The following is a 16,949-nucleotide window of genomic DNA, read 5'->3' on the forward strand; positions in this document are numbered from 1 at the left end:
AAGAGTCTTAGAGTAGTCAAGTTTACTCAAGTCTTGCATGTATCTAATCTTCGTAACAATCTCCTCTCAGTTCTGTGTTTAATTCGAAACTGTGGCTTCCGTGCCGATATATATCCTCCTCTCATATGACCTTCTGTAAACTTGGGTGTCTTCTGGACAAGTCCATCTATGGCATTAAGCAAGGGGGCAATCACTGGAACAAGAAGATGAGAGCTGTGCTTAAGTTTCTTGGATTCAGGCAGATGTACTTGGACGCAGCAATCTACATCTATTCTTAAGGTGAAGACTACATCATTCTGCCTGTCTTCGTGGACAACATGACCTTGACATCCAAACCCCTCGCTGCCATTGACCAAATCATCTCTTAGCTTTCCCAGTACTTCAAACTTGCTGGTACACTAGTTCAAAACATACAAACTAGCCAGCCTTACCCATACATAGGTAGATGCAGGGTGGCTGGTTTGCTAGATTAAGTTGTGCTGGCACTTGGTCAAAACTCAGCCCAAAGTAGTTTTGCCCTCTACACTAACAGAAACACCATTACTATGAGCACAAAAGAGCTACTATCACTGCTGAAAAAAGACAAAATGAATGATCTATTAATCAGATAAGTGAATAAACATGTACATGAAATAATGACTGACCTTTAATAAGGCTTTGCAAGAAACTCTGCATTTATGACTGTATTAGATGTGGTAGAGCTATTTCAATTGATGTTGATATTCTTCTGAGTAGTGGTCTTACTTTTGCAGAACATAGTTTGCAGCAGGTGGATATTGTTACAAAGAATGAGAAGTGAGCTTACATATATAAGTAGTTGGTCATCCTGTACTAGATTCCCTAACTTGAATCTACTCAATCTTCCTTCCAAACTACTTCCTTCAAGAGCCTCTCAGCTCTTGTCTCTAGTATGACTTTCTTAGATGCTCTTTGCATCTACATAAGTCTACCTCAATCCACACTCATCATTGGGACAAGACTGTTCTTACTTCGAGCCTAGTGACCATACTTTAAAAACAGTTATCTCAGAAGTCTGTCACATCACACACACACCTATGATCACTACTGACTTAACATTACCAGTCTTACTTGCTACATCAGATTCTTTGGGTTACATTATGAACATTAGTGGATGGTGCCCCTCTTAGGATTCTACATAACAGTGCATAACAGTGATGTGTTACAGTTATCTGTCTCCATACACAGAGGTATAGTATATAGGAAGAGTATATCAGTATACTACAACTTTTCCTACAGGAAGCACAGAATTTGTGTTTTTGTGCAGCCAATGATAGAATCTATAGTTCTACCAAGGTCCCAGCATACTCAGACCATAAGATATCCAGTTGCTCACAGTTCTATATAACCTACAGAACTTTTTTAATATATATTACAGCTGTTTTAATAAATGATGGCAGGGCATCATTTTTTATAAATTATACAAATTAGGATTGTAATACTACAAATTTGAGATTTATATGTTTTCAACTTGTACTCAATACACAAACTCCTCTAACAATATTATACCTGTCATGCTCAATAAACAAAACAGTTTTGACAATGATAGTGATGACTTGCAACATACTTACTATCACAGTACTATTCTTGAAGCTCTTGATGATCCCAGTGCAGATCTGACTGATGCTAAATATGATGAATCCAAGGAACCTACATCCCCTCCTGTTACAACTGGGATTGGTTGAGCCATCTGTGCCCAAAAAAATAAGCTAGAGATAGATGTTGTTTTATTTTTGAATGAGAGATCAAGGTTTTTGGCTAAGGCAAGCAGCACTACTCTTAACTCAGGCTGACTATAATGACATGATAAAACATGTTCATGGAATGACTGTGAAGGCTCCAACAGTCAACATCAATTTTATCCAACAGGTTGTTGATAAAAATGAAAACAGGATGAGGATGAGTCTGAGCTCATGAAGTCTAAGTTAAAGAAACAAGTAAGTAATTGAATGCTTCAGATATTTGTTTTCACTGTAGTTGTCTGAGCAGAAACAGTCAGCTGTGATCCTTCCTGGGAATAAGAAAAAAATCAAAAATATCTAACTCTTATGAGATCACTGAATCTGTAATAAGACAGACTCTGCTTGCCCATCATACACTGCTACCTGATTCCTGAAACAGATAAACACTTTCCACTTGGACATCAGTAATTGGATTGCTAGGCTTCTGCAATGGTTAATATTGTGTGTTATATCTATGCATTAGTTTTGATGCTAACTTTGATAAATGCATCTGAGTCCACATCATCTTCAGCTCCAGTGTTCAACTTGACATTTAACAACAAGTTTGTAAGTCTTTTCAAATCAAATAATATAGCCTCAAATGTTCCAGCCACAAACATTGGACCAGCACCAAACTCTGCACTTTTGCACCTTCCACTATTCTTTAAACCTATAAACAACATGGCCATTACATCCTTCTGTGGACTATATGCAAAGTCTTCACCGATCGAAACCTTCACAATTGATGAACCAGAGGATTCATGAGTGCTTTTGAGAGTGGCATGATCCTTTGTCTATCCAGGAGTGCAAAGTTGTGAAAGAGTGCAAACTCTTGTAGCTGCGGTGACTCAGGGTATGGATGTGGATCAAGAGCATAGTGCATACTGAGTGGTTTTGTTGAGTTGTATTGCGTGAACAATGCCGCACACATGTTATCACTGAGTCGCTGCAGCTTAATAGATGCTAGTCTTGGTTGAACTCATAGGTAAGTTTGTAGTTCTGTGCTACAAGTCAGCGACAAAAAGGATAAGGTCTGAGGATATACCATACACTGACACAATTTGCAGGTCAAAGGGCACAAGTTGTTCTCCTTGGCATTGTCTGTGATCACCCTGCTATGTGCAAACTTAATGGATTTGCTGATCAGTCACAAAAATGTGCCATGTTCTAAATGTGATGTCTCACAAGATAATATGTTTCCTGATGAATCTCTTCATAATGGTATGTGCTTCAATTGTATAATTGTATGACCTTTGTAATTTTCTTGTAGAGTTTCCTGCCTGTGATGGTGAAGCACATCCAGTGGTATTATGAAGATCACGCACTGTTGGATGATGGTGCACATGCAGCATTCTTCAAAGAACATGGTGCCTGGTGGACTGAACTTGCTTACCTCTCGTACTTTGATCTTGTGCAACAAACAACCATAGACCCAATACTGCTTGGCCCATCATCATAAGATATTTAATTATTTATCCTTATTATCTAGTACCATTAATTCACTCTATTAGATTCCAATTGTTTGGCAAACCTTCATCGACAAGTCGAATAAAGACTTTGAGTCTGCAAGGAAGCGCTATCTCAAGGCTCAAGAAAAATTCAACATGGACTTTATGGCATGGAAGGTGCGTCAAGAACTTCACAGGCTAGCACAAACATGTGGAAGAGAGGTAATTGAAGCAGATGCTGAGTGAGTCTAAGCCTCCAAAGCAACCTAATGTCTGCATGCAGCATGATGAGCCAGCTAACCTACTACATCTATCAACTGCACTGAAGATATTTTGTGGAAGCTCTGTGCAGCTTGATTTGCTACCACAAGCTGAAGCACTACTTCAAGAATATCTTCTTGAATTCAAATGGGTAAGCTGTTTCTTCTTCGATATCAATCATGGCCAAGCATGCACCCTTAGATGTATGGCAAAGAGTCAATGAAGCCGTTGGCAACTTTCACTGGTCGGTTCACCTTGTGCAGCAAATCAATGACTATGGGCCTGTTTACAACTTCTGGGTGTTTCTGTCTGAGTGACTCAACAAGGTACTGAAAAGTTCCAACAAACAACTGGACAGGTGGGCAGGTCAAAATTTCAGTGATGAGGGAATTCATGCGCGCAGCACAAATTGACTCCATGGTAAGCAGATTCATATGCTATACATCAAACTAACTTTAACAAGCTCGTAGAGCACTTCAATCAACCCAAAGGAGCCTGAGCTGGATGTATGACTAGCTTTTTAGTGGACATACCTTGTGGATATGCGGGTGTATGATAGATGCCGAGCCATGGGAATACAGAGGGAAGTCAGAGGGAAGTCATGCTGAGCCATGTTTAGACAGATTTTGGTTCATTTTTCCAGGTCATGTCATGTAAACACATTAGCTACGAACTCAGAAAGGCAACATTATTGGCAACAACGGTTACTTGTCTTGTCGTTTACCATATTTGCGGTATCTAGGCTGTAAAGTATGAGAAGCATGCAAAGCAACTTTGCTGTTTGTGCTTTCCATATCTTGCAGTCTTTGGCCCCATTCATTGATGCCTCTGAAATCTGACTATTGCAACTGTACTAGGAAGTGCAGAGGAATCCACAAGGCAGTCACTTGGGGCGTCTACAGAAGCCACTACAAATTTCGCAATAAAATGGCTGAAGTCATGCCAGAGACTATATTTCGTCAACCAGCTAGGCCAACAGAGATGTACCAGGACCTACTGCACAGATATCATTCACCAGATGAGCCTGCCAACCCAGAGCAAGCTTCTGACACCAGGAGCACAGACCGTTTCCCAGAGACAAGATACAAAAAGATGTATGTCCTACCTGGTGTCATTATGCCTGGACCTTACAAACCCAAAAACCTCAATGCCTTCCTGTTCCCTGGTTTCCACCACCTTGCAGTACTTCAAAAGAAGGTCTCACTGTGTGGAATGCAATGCACAATATCATATTTGTTTCCCATTCTTTCCTTGCACTGGAAACTGCTGATGGCCCTGGGCTCGCATACCTAATGGCCTTGTCGGCCACTATGGGAAGAATGGCTGTCAGTTGTACTATGGTGTTAGAGGGCACCATAAAGCTGGGTGCTCACACTATTACCCTGTATATACAAAGCCCCCATACTATAATGTTGAAGGTTGCAATCATCCTGATGTGGACATCAAGAACCTCCCTATATGTTTTTCAGACATCTACTGGAGAAACTTGATATACGTCCTCTTGTCACCTAATGAAGGTAAGCTTGAACTAGCATACCAGCTGCTCTACATATACTTGGGTAGCCATGAAGCTGGCCAGTTTGTAGGTATAAAACTAGCATACTGGTCATCCTGCATTCACCAATGTATGCTAACAGACTGGCCAGTTTGCAGATATTAAACTAACATACTAGCCAACCTGCATTTACTTATGTAGGGGCCAGCCTGGCCAGTTTGCAGGTATTAGACTAGCATACCGGCTGTCCTAAATTTTCTTACATAGGGGCCAGTCTGGCCAGTTTGCAGGTATTAGACTAGCATACCGGCTGTCCTAAATTTTCTTACATAGGGGCCAGCCTGGCCAGTTTGCAGGTATTAAACTAGCATACTGGCCGTCCTGCATTTACCTATGTAGTAGTCAGGCTGGCCAATATATATGTACATAGAGCAAGGAAAGCCAGTTTTTACTCAAGTCATAACTTATCACAAGGCACTGCCTAAGTCTAGACAAGCATATGTAATTACTGTACAAAATTGACTAGCAATGAAGATAATGGAGGATACAAGATTATATCTTCTGGGATCTCTTAGAGGGTTGCCTTGCCCTACCTGATCTACAAACCGCAGGCTTGGTCCTAGGCTTCTTGGACTTACTTGACGAAGCATGGTTGATTTTTCTCTTCCTCCCTTTCTGCACTACCTCTTTAACCTCCTGCTCCTGTTCTTCTCCCCCAACTACATTCTCCTCTGACTCAACATCCTTCTCCCCAACCTCATGCCTTTCCTTCTCTACCACCATCCTCATCTCCTCATCCTCGTCACTGAGTCCCTCTTTGTTCAGCCTCTCAATCTGACCAACAACTGAGAACAAGACTTCCCGGACAGCCTCATCCAGAGCGACTAAGAACTGTAGATCAATAGCAGAATGAGGTAGGTAGAAAGGGGTATTGGGATCAGCCTCATCTTCCTCATACTCTATCACACGCTTAGACTCCCTATAGAGGAGCCCAATTTCTAGTACTACTGGCATTGCCGATGATGGCCCTGAGATTGGACAGGTCTGTAGCTTGTTTAAGCTGGCCATCAGTGTCGCATATAAGGTGTGAATGTCCTTAGGAAGATAATTTTTGCTCCAAGACCAGTCCACCCAGGTAGGCAAATCTTAGTGTTGCTCAGAAATTGGCTGTTGGATATATAAGCCATAAAATTGCAACAGCACCAAGTGACACTAACCTTCTGTCTGGCTAATATTGCCAGGTTACTAGTGGCATCCACAAGCTCCAGATAGTTTTCAGTTTTGCTAAGGGTTTCTAAGAATGTGTATTGGTCATTGATAGTAACATCATCTGGTATTGTTGCATGGGTGGCCAGCTGTGTTGTACGTTCTGTGAAATGAGAGGCAAATGGAGCTAGCCAGCCTTGATCTTCTTCATCTAAGTCTAGGGTGCTCACTACCTTCATCTTGGACTTCCCAGTGATCTGAATATCAGCATCCTTGGCCTTGATAAAGATGACTACCTTTTGATTTGTAGCAGAACGTCATTCCCAATACATCCATAGACGATTTACCTCCTCTGTCTTCATATGAGAAGGGTCTTTGACCACATATCCTGTGAGAACTGAACCAGATTTCAAATAATTGGATGGGCTGGCAGTTATCACACCCCAAGGTACAGGTCTAGAGCCACCTGTGCAGACTTCTACAAACCATTGAGTCAATCAAATATCATATTGAACATGTTAGATCTTATTGTATGAAGTATGAAAGATACTTCTAATTAATTTGTGTTGACCCTTAAGGCCAATACCATCATGGAGAGGAAGTTTTGCATACCCCTCATCATCTACTATGATTTCAGATAAGACAGGTCCATCCTCAGAGTCTGAAGCCACATGGTCTGAATCCTCTGAAGGGTCTATCAATTTAGTAGTCAGTGAGCATGATATTTAAAATTAAATGAAACACATACAAAATTTAGTCTTAGACCATTCTCCAAAAGATTCAAATCCATTTGCAGCCCACTCACTCCTTGATACCACTCAAGCTCACATAAAAATTTTCTTGGCATTCTGAGGCGTAGTTTCATATCTATAGTAGTTTAGTTAGTCTTGATATTTCCATCATGTTGATTTGATGACTTACAAACTGACGGACAATGTCTGACTAGCTTTTTTCTTATGACTAACAAGCATTACTATGTGACAACCCATGGTGCGCCAAATTTGCTCTGCAAAGTCTTCCAGAGTTTTCTTGAGGTTATTCTTACGATATCTCAAGCCAAAGTGTTAGACTAGAATAACCATAGATTTGAAGTAAAACTTACATTGCCTGAGTTTCTTCTGGTGCCCCTCCTCATTCCATTTCTTCATGGCAGACTTGAGGTGCTTGATTGAATACTCCAAGCCTTTACTCTGTTGTTGGGCCTTGTCATATGTGTCGATCTCCTGCTTAAATAATTTCTGTGCCACATCCCACTCAGACAGGGGTTTCTTATAGAAAGATAGTTCTCTTGGGTGACTCGCTGCCTCACATTCGTCTGCCTCTTCCTTGTCTTTGAGACTTTTGGCATAGTATTCTTTTATTGCCTGTATGTAACATTTATGTATATCATCAGACAACTAAATACATGTACAGTGTAAAATTTTTGTGACCTTTTTCAAGGAAGTAGGCAAGGCAATGTGTTCCTGCCGGCATATGTTGATTTTGTGGATTTTTTGATGCAACACATTGAATTGTTATAGCACAGTTTATTGTTATTGTTGATCATCATGTGACTCTACAAATAATAACAAACTGACATGTGCATATGAACAACAACAACCAGTTCTCACAGTTCAATCTCTCCTTTCGTCTTACCTTCATCATTCCCCTTCATTCCTTTACTTTATTTTTGTCAGTGCTGTTACTCAAGGGCAACTTCTGGTATACTCCTTTGGGTTCTTGCAGACTGCAGCTGCAGGAATTCAAAGGTACCACCCTGCAGTCACCCTTCAAACATAGTAAGTTTAATTTTTTTGGCGCGCCTACTTACTAACTGTTTTCATTTACATATACTCTCTTTCTTTTGGGGTCTCTCAAGGTAAGTTCTTAATTTCTCGCACCCGCTTGCTAATGTCTGTCATACATAGGATTTTTGATACTTAGGGATGGCGCAATGAGAGTCACTCTTCCTTTTGAGTGCCCTCTAGTTGCTCAATAGTAAGTCCTCCTTCTCTTGCATCTGGTTGCTAATTTTTGTTATATTTAGTACTATACTTATGGTTTTTGACTTGGGCTAGCCCAGTTAAACCTCTACTCAAACGGTAAGTCCTTCTCCTCTCGCATCTGTGGGCTAATGTCTATTTTATTTAGTATTTCGCTTATTGGGACTAGCACAGTGCATGTCACTTGTCAGTGGCTCCTGCTCTAACTTTTTAATAGCCTGCTCCAACTTTTTTATATTGTCTGTTCCGACTTTTTGTTTGTGGTAAGCGCTCAATTCCTGATGACCTTAACTGATCTGTTTTGTTCTCTAGATTGCTAAACCTGCTGATACTTTTGTGTGGCAAGCGCTCTCTAGTTAAGTGTTAATCTTGTCTTAAATTTCGGTCTAACATTTCTATAGGACAAATTTGTATTATATTATATATATTTTTACTACATACATTTTCACCTGGAGTGTTGAGGCTTTGGTGAGGAGGGCCCCCTCATTGAAGTCTCGCCTCCCCTTTTGTATTTCACTTTACTTGTGCATACTTGTAGTAAAATTTATTGTCACTCATACTTCGTAGTTGAAAATGTATGTTGATGGACACACTTTATTTGCTGCCAGCTGAAAAAGTCATGTGACCATGTTATATTAGCAAAGAGCCATATTAAGAAAGCAAGCACAAAAGCACAGTAGTGTATAATAATAATAATAATAATAATAATCAAATGCTGCACAGACCAAAGCAACAAAGCAACTATGATCTACTACATGTCTTAGATAGATAATGTGTTATGTAGATCTCAATTCTGCCTTGATGTGGCTTACCATTGATATGCTGAAGGACGCTGTAGAGACTTATGCCTCTCATGGTGTGATATGGCAGCTTTCACTAGGGACATGGTATGAACTTGTAGCACCACTCTGTGTGCTATCCGCAGCTATTCCTATATGAGGTGCAGCTTTCCCGTGCAACACACACCATGGGCACACACTTCCTGTGCTTCACAATGTATATGCATGTGCGCTTTCCTGCGCTTGAGCGCCCTATAGCACCAGCCATCCAGAAGCATCCATCTACTGTCCACCAAGCTCTCTAGTGCGTGTATTTCCATTTCCCTTATTTGTATATCATTCCACCTTTATTTTTATCATGGACCCTTACTTATATATATCTTTACATACCTTACTTGGTAGTGCTTTGGCTCTGCATGACAGCACTTAGGTGCTGTATATAAGCGCCAGTAGTACATACCTACTCACCTAACTTGTCACTTTACCCAACCTTACCTACCCACTTGCTACCTAGAAAGTCGCAGTAGAAATCTATTCCTTGACATCTTGCACTCTCATCTCTTATTCTGCATCATATCATCACTTAAGCTTAGTCTCTCTCATTTCCGCATACCTGCACGCACTTTCCCGTGCTTCGCGCATTCCTGCGCCTTCATGCCTTGCGTGCACCTGCACTTTCTCGCGCTTCGCTTCAGCACATACTTCTAGATCCTTGCTGCACTTGCTTCCTCTTTAGGGTTGAACACACTTGTCATCTCAAGTATAGCAGACTAGGCAACACACGACCTTACAACACTTATAGATACAGTCAGGAGCCTTGTTTGCACTTCACTGTATTGTTGTTTCTACAATGCTATCATTGAGTATTGTCTGCCAGTCAAAATATACTATTGCCATAGGCAGATGGTGGCAGAACACTAGGACAAGTAGCAATGACGCCATATGATACAAACTTTCCTTCCTGATCAGAAGGTTGATCAGAAGGCTGACTTTTCCCTTCTGACCATGGAGGGGATTTGAAGAACAGTAACATTGATCATTGACTGTCAGTCCAAAATATGCTTGTAGTACACTAGCATATTAGTATCATTGGTTGTCCGTCAGTCCAAAATATGCTAGTGTGCTGTAACATTGATCATCGACTGTCAGTCAGAAGGCAATTTCAAAGAAGAATGGTGCAGGGCAGTTTGTATCATATGGTGTCATTGCTACTTGTGCTGGTGTCCTGCCAACATCTGCCACATGCCAATTTACTATTATACACTACTGTTTTTGTGATTGCTTTCTTAATAAGTAGATTCAGAATATCATTCATTCTTCTGTGGTAGTCTGCCAATATTAGTCTTCACTCTTCCACATCTGAGCAAGTTATTACAGAACTAATTATGTCACATGGATCATGTCACAATCTGGGCAAGACTTCACTTAATCCATCTTCCATCAGTGGATTCCATTTATATATCCAAATTTGATCACGGGACAATTTTTTTGGAATCATTTCATATAGTCATTTAAGTTAAATTGAGTCTTGATCCGAATGAGCTGGTTGAAAATTTTCCTTGCTCACCATGGACCAACAAATGAGTCAATCAACCAAGCTGAGGGCAGCTCTGACCACAAGGATCAAGGAAATTATGAGAAAATCATCAGCAACAGGGATCTTCAAAGGGGAGAAATTGCAACCTCACCGTTTACACAAAGCAAGGTGAGGTTATATTTAGGGCCTTATTTGATCCGCTCTATTGAATGGTCTCACTTAAGATTAAGAATTGGACATGAGCTAGACAGTTTCTTAGCAACAAGTGATATCAACTTCCATGCTTCTGGGTCAATCTCAGAATATGAGATCAATTGAGCTGCACTGACAGTTGCTCATGCAATGGTAAATCCTTGTGAGTTATTTCACTCTGCAAGATATCACCTGGTTTTAAATTCCCATCATTTGCAGATTATGTGGATTGGGATGTTGACAGATTTGCTGACATGACCAAAGTCTCTACACCTAAATCTGATGGTCCCCTCGCTAATACCGATCAGCTACCAAAGTACTTTTCTGCAGCTATGATTGGCAAAATTTCAGTACCAGCTACTATTATGGACCAGCAAGGTAAAATCATAACAATTTACTTGCCAAATATTCTGTCTTCTTCTCAGGTTGTATGTTTATTTTTCCTTGGGAATTCCCCTCATAAATTGATAAATTAAATTAGGAATATGTGAACTCAGCCACTAAGAGTTTACAGACTTTACTTCTTGAAATAATTATATTCTCCACCCAACAGTCTTAGCGATCTCAAGGCTTTTTGTCCCAAAGGGGGGTGGAGAATTTGGAGCAGGCAGAGTCACAGTATCACCAGCATATTTTATGCAAAGACACGAGGTATAGGCCAAATTTAGTGATTGTTTAGCTACTTTTGACTTTGTTTGATTTCATTTGCAAAGACTGGAAGACCCAATGGTTACTTCGGCTTCCTATAAGTCTATGGAAGTCCAAGAGTGGCTAGCTGTTTTATTAGCTACTGAATCTTTCTGGAATGCCATTACCGCTGTATCAGCTCCAGATCTATTCAAAGCAGGCACCTTGGTAATCACTCGTATTATTGAGGAACTTCAAGGTTCTGATAGAACATCACTACCCATCTGTGATTGGCCCTCAATCTTCTCAGGATTGGAAATAATTGCAAATTGTACAACTTTATCACACAGAGATTCTGGTGGCACACCTTCTCTTTTTGATCTTCTGATCAGTTTAGGTAGTGACCATGAGGCTAAGTTGACATTAGCAGATGTTGGGGCTGAACTGGATTATTACTCTGGGACAATGGTCTTCATTTCTGGGAAGGTTTTACAACATTCTATTGGTCCATGGGGTCCGGGAGAAAGGCTCGTTATTGCCCATTTTATGAGGGATAAAATCCACTCTAGAGTCGGGGTATCCAGACTCCCCTTTCCAACATAGGCCTATTTTTGCAGATGATGGAGCAGCAGGAAAGTTATTGGTTGTGACAAGTAGATGATAAGAAAGGAGTGGTTCTTGGAGGAGGAGTGGTGGAATGGGACCAATCAAGTGTTTGACAGTATACCTACTATATCAGTTGATGTGATCTAGTGATTCCTATGAATGGTTTTAACTATCAAAAATTGAATGTTGATAATATCAAATTTTCCCCCCACACATAACCCTATGTCTCCTAAGAAAAAAACTTGACTCAAGGCAGCTACATTTTCCTTCCAAGGAAGAGGTTGTTTGTCTAAAGGCAAGGACCTTGATGTTGCCTATGTATCTTATAAACAAGTCATTGGAAAGAGAAGGAAGCTAACCTGGGTGGAATCATGTGCTGATAACCTTTATGACACTGCCCTAACACCATCTCCATCCTCCAGCCCTTGTAAACATATTAGAGAAGACACTCAAGGATTGCAAAACAGTCATAAAGATTTTGATAAACAAACCCTTGGTGACTTTGTTTCTTATGTAGAGAACTCACAAAGAAAAACCAAGGCAAGCATAGTAATTTAGTGTCTTTTAATGATGTACTAAATAGAGATTATTATAACCAGACACAAAATGATTTTATCCAAGAATATCTGCCTTTCCGAGACTTGTACTTGGATATTCTCCTTGACTTGGAGAAACCCTCTGATGTATCCCAGTGCCAGTCTTGTCAGATTGGTGAAGGGAAATTCTGCTGTTTGACTTACAGTGAAGATCAGACATTCTGTCATTCTTGCATTGTCAATGCTCACCAGTTTTTGTCCTTCCACAAGGTTCAAGAGTGGACTGGGAAATGCTTCAATGGCACACCACTTGAAGAATTGAGTTTTATCTGGTATATGGGCCATGGGGGATAACCATGTTAATTTTCTGATGATGTGCATGCATGAGAGAATATTCTGATAGATGCAGAGGCTGATTTTTCACCAATAGAGACAGTTCATGGTCCAACTATACCAACCAAGTTGACCATTGTACATTCCACTGGAGTGTTTTTGCACAACATTGTCTGGTGCAGCTGTCCTGGGGTCAATTGTCTGCAGCATTTGCAATTGCTGAAAGCTAAATTATTTCCAGCCAGTACCACTTGACCACAGACTACCTTTACTTTTGATGTTCTCAATCATTTTCTAATTGACGCACTGGAGTGCAAGACTTCAGCATCAGCTTCTTTGAAAAAATCCATTGAATGACCAATAATTGTTTCCCAGATACTGTTCCTGTAAGTCTTATAAGTCTTCTTGGTAAAAGTTAAACTAACAGTACAATTTGTTTTTCTAGAATTGATATTGAGAATTCATGAGAGTGTCTCAGCTGTGGAGAGACTTGATGAGTCGAAAATGATTTGGCTTTGCCCATAATGATGAATAGAAACCAGACAAGAGTGATCTGGCTTGGTTTTGCCCTACTTGTCCACAGCCTGGGATTAACCTACCTTCTGACTAGCAAGCCAGATATGAAAGGCAAGTCATTTATCCATGGTCTCCTTCTAAGGAGAGGTGACTCAATTTCTCTACCACACTTGAGAATATCATACTTACTGGCTAGCCCTACACTGTATAGTGTACAGGAGCTCCGGCCGGGCTGACTTATGTTCTAATCAAGCTGGCCAGCATGACATACACTAGATGTAAAACCAGGCCGGCTGGCACATTAAATTGACTTGCTAGCTTGACACAGATAGCATGCATAATCATGCTGGCTGGTTAAACTAAGGTGCATAGATGTTACCCAAAGACATGCCAGCCAGAGAGTTGGTTCGGAGAGAGACTTCTACTTTTCTTTTTTGCACATTTTTAATCTTATGCTTACCTGTTTGTACAGTTGGCTTGTTTCACAAAGATATGTGGTAGACGGGAACTTCACTGCTCAACATATGGTAATGAGAAAACCACAGTTGGACATTAGTTTGTCAGATGGGCTTGGGTATATGGTGAAAGATCAAGAATACTAGACTCATCTGTTATCTGCTGTAGAAAGTAAAGAGGTAAGTTGGCTCATGACAACCACTTTTCATTCATGCTTCACTATCTTTGTAGCGGTCTTCTTGCAGCAATCATCGTACAGTAAATGCAGCCAATATCAGCAGGAACAATCTTCGAGCTACAGGTGTAGGAGCAACTGCTTGTGCTCAACATGGATGCTTTGTTTCTCATAGTATAGTTGATTTTCAGAAGAGTGAAAGGTCTGTGATTGGCTTGCTTTGCAAGGTACAGCCTCAACTTTATTCAAGGGGCTGACATGTTGATAGTGAGATTTTGGAGACTCTGTGGGCACCATTCAATAAGATCTCCCCAACTGCTCAGTCAATGAGTCAGGCTCACCATCAAGAAGTTCTTGATGAACATATGCGAGACTTAAACTAGAAAAAATAGTGGGAATAAGTAAGCCCTCCAAATTTTGCATTTGAATAAGCTTGACGATTGAGCTTCCAGTGAAGACTCTCTTGAAAAAGTACAAACAGGCTCTCAAAGGTGTTGATGACACAAAGTCTCCCTTTGACGAGCTCACTCTATCTCTGGACCCTAAGAAGATTTCGATATGGAAGATCAATGAGAAAAAGGCCATGGAACAATGTGGAAAGTATCTTGATGTCTATTAGTTGCAGATGAACAAAGGTAAGTGAACTATGTCTAGTTGTGAGGCTGCTATTCTTATATAGACGTCTGATCAGTATTTGTATCTAGCTCCAACTATGGCAGAGATTAGACTCAAATTAACTGAGTCTGAGAATACCGACACTAGCAAACCTGGGACAGTCTCTTAGCTCATTACTGACATCAATCTGGAGGATTTATAGTATGTAACCAATACAAATAGAGAAATAGTCTGATGTAGTACTATTTTAGGAATGGACTAAGGGCAGATATTCGACAACTTCCTACTGATGCAACCCCAGGACAGAAAGCTTCTATAGAAGAGAAGCGACAGAGATTGACAGCTAGGATAGCTAAATTTCATGAAACAGCTAATGCCATGACTGCTAGTATGGATCTTAGAACTGCAACAGTGCATTCCAACAATCCTAGATTCTGCTATGTAGGTCATGATGAAAATGGTTGGGGAGAGGTCTCAGATGAAGAGATCTCAGAGTATATTGACGAAGAAATCTTGGCTGAAGAGATGGGTATCTGGATGCCATCATTAGTGCCCTACCAGGATGCATTGGCTCTTGGACTGGGTCCTTTTCAAGCTGAAGAATTAGAACTTCAAAAGGGCCAAGCCAATGACTGCCTCGAAAAGCTTCAAATGGCCCTTGGTTATAAGGCCATCATCTATTGTCAGTATTTTTGAAGTGCTAATTCTACATAGACTGAGACTAGGTCAAAGCAAGAAGCTCAATGCTGTCAGCTCAAAATTGACAAGTGTGTAAGAAGCTATCAGAGGGCAAGGTCAGCAATGGAAGGTCTAGGCATGGACAAAGCCACCTTGGGGAGTTTTTATCAGCCAATATCGCCTATAGAGCTCAGTATAGACAAATAGATGATGGAAGAAAATAGATTTGGACAAAGGTCAGACTGGCTGGCTTGGTTTTGGAGGGGAAATAATGCAAGCCAAGGTCAAGATGATGCCTGGATAGATGAATGTAAGAAAAAATCTTTATCTCTATGATATGTTACTAAAGCTCCAACCAATCTAGTCTACAGGGTGAATTGGTTGAAGACTAAGGCTAGATGGAATAGATGGTAAGAGGAATTAAGACTAGTAAGATATGAAATGGGTTGGACCATAAACTGGTTTAAGTACCACCAGAATGAATGAGAGAGAAGGGGTGGCCAAGCCACCAGACCTGGTCATCAAGCCTATGCTTATCAGCAGGTCTTGATGTGGGGAAGATTTGTTGAGGAGGCGGAGAAAAATTTTAATAGATGTCAATTTATACTTTGATCTGGTATACTGTCTTTGCTAGGAAAAATATGACAGGATAATTCTCTCTGCTAATGAATGACAAGGTAGCATAGCTAGCACTAGCTCCACTCTATGTAGTCCACAGCTGGCTAAGATAATTGTATTTAAGATGTGGACTGGCCAGATGGTTCCTACAGCATGTATGTATATGGCTGGCCCTTATAAGAGTATATAACTAGCTTATATCTACTCTATGCAGTCCATGTAATTCTGATACCAATAACTGGTTAGCCTTGATTCTACAATAGACAGAATCAAGTTGGCCGGTATGAAATGTTAAAACCAATAACCAGCCAGTCTTGATCATACATGTTGTAGGAACTATCTGACCAGTATACAAATCTGAAACCAATGACTGATCAGCCTTGATTCTACTATTGTGCAATTAAACTGACCAGGATGCAATATTAAAACTAATAACTGGCCAGTCTTAATTCTACATGCTGTAAAAGCTATGTGGCCAGTATGAAATTCTGTAACTAATGACAAACTTGTCGGAAAAAGTTATTTTTGCTTGGCATACCTTATAAGGCATTGCAAGCCCTCAATTGACCAAGCCCATTTGAAGCGCTTGGAAGCGGACCTGAAAATCTTGCAAGCGAGGCTCAATTGATACTTGCAGGCTGATTGCAACCTCATTTAGAGCCAGTTCGGCAACGAGATGTTGACCGAGGTTTGGCAAATGTCAGGTGAGGCTTCTCGGCTTGAAGCGTCCCAGACGTCGGAGCTCAAATTATAGCTGTATTCGTCCAACCCTAACACCAGCTGTTATCAATACACTATACACATTGTCCTTAATCTATGTCCTACAGCAATGAGTGTTCAATCGCGACTCCCACCTTACGTGCCCCAACGCCCAGAAACTCGATGTCGCCTCGTCCAATATTCGATCCTTCTTGTTAGTATTCTGATCAGCGCTACAGCCAATATATTAGAGTCTGTGTATGCAAAGGATCTAGAGCCCTATCACACATCCGCCCTCTCTGGCGAAGCCTGGGTTATGGAGCTGTTGTCTGGTCATCCAGAACGGATTCGGTGCGAACTTGGTGTGCATGCACACATCTTTGCAGAGCTCATCTCTGAGATTCGTGCCTTCGGACACACTGCCTCCAAGTTCGTCTCGCTAGAAGAGCAG

General features: G+C 40.8%; 3 protein-coding genes across 3 annotated transcripts; 2 read left to right on the forward strand and 1 right to left on the reverse strand.

The window, feature by feature from the left end:
• Positions 1 to 1,842: 1,842 nt before the first annotated feature.
• On the forward strand, positions 1,843 to 3,765 carry F5891DRAFT_977515 (uncharacterized protein; the record flags this gene model as incomplete). The annotated part of the gene is made up of 11 exons (XM_041376713.1): positions 1,843 to 1,887; positions 1,911 to 1,955; positions 2,140 to 2,164; positions 2,224 to 2,306; positions 2,700 to 2,724; positions 2,807 to 2,838; positions 2,928 to 2,960; positions 3,010 to 3,150; positions 3,251 to 3,364; positions 3,471 to 3,599; positions 3,637 to 3,765. The coding sequence occupies 11 exons, from the start codon at positions 1,843 to 1,845 to the stop codon at positions 3,763 to 3,765; spliced, it is 801 nt and encodes a 266-aa protein (XP_041229579.1).
• A 1,645-nt stretch (positions 3,766 to 5,410) lies between these two features.
• F5891DRAFT_977516 (uncharacterized protein) lies at positions 5,411 to 7,790 on the reverse strand (the record flags this gene model as incomplete). Its single annotated transcript, XM_041376714.1, has 10 exons — positions 5,411 to 5,430; positions 5,582 to 5,987; positions 6,161 to 6,445; positions 6,497 to 6,627; positions 6,700 to 6,843; positions 6,898 to 6,956; positions 6,978 to 7,016; positions 7,071 to 7,122; positions 7,252 to 7,513; positions 7,785 to 7,790. The coding sequence occupies 10 exons, from the start codon at positions 7,788 to 7,790 to the stop codon at positions 5,411 to 5,413; spliced, it is 1,404 nt and encodes a 467-aa protein (XP_041229580.1).
• A 6,962-nt stretch (positions 7,791 to 14,752) lies between these two features.
• Positions 14,753 to 15,046, forward strand: F5891DRAFT_924439 (uncharacterized protein; the record flags this gene model as incomplete). Its single annotated transcript, XM_041373844.1, has 1 exon — positions 14,753 to 15,046. A coding segment is annotated over one exon (294 nt), but the record flags the coding sequence as incomplete, so codon positions are not given.
• Between the last annotated feature and the right edge of the window lie 1,903 nt (positions 15,047 to 16,949).

Source organism: Suillus fuscotomentosus (genome assembly GCF_016647785.1).
Source record: "Suillus fuscotomentosus strain FC203 chromosome Unknown F5891scaffold_11, whole genome shotgun sequence".
In the NCBI taxonomy this organism is placed as follows: domain Eukaryota; kingdom Fungi; phylum Basidiomycota; class Agaricomycetes; order Boletales; family Suillaceae; genus Suillus; species Suillus fuscotomentosus.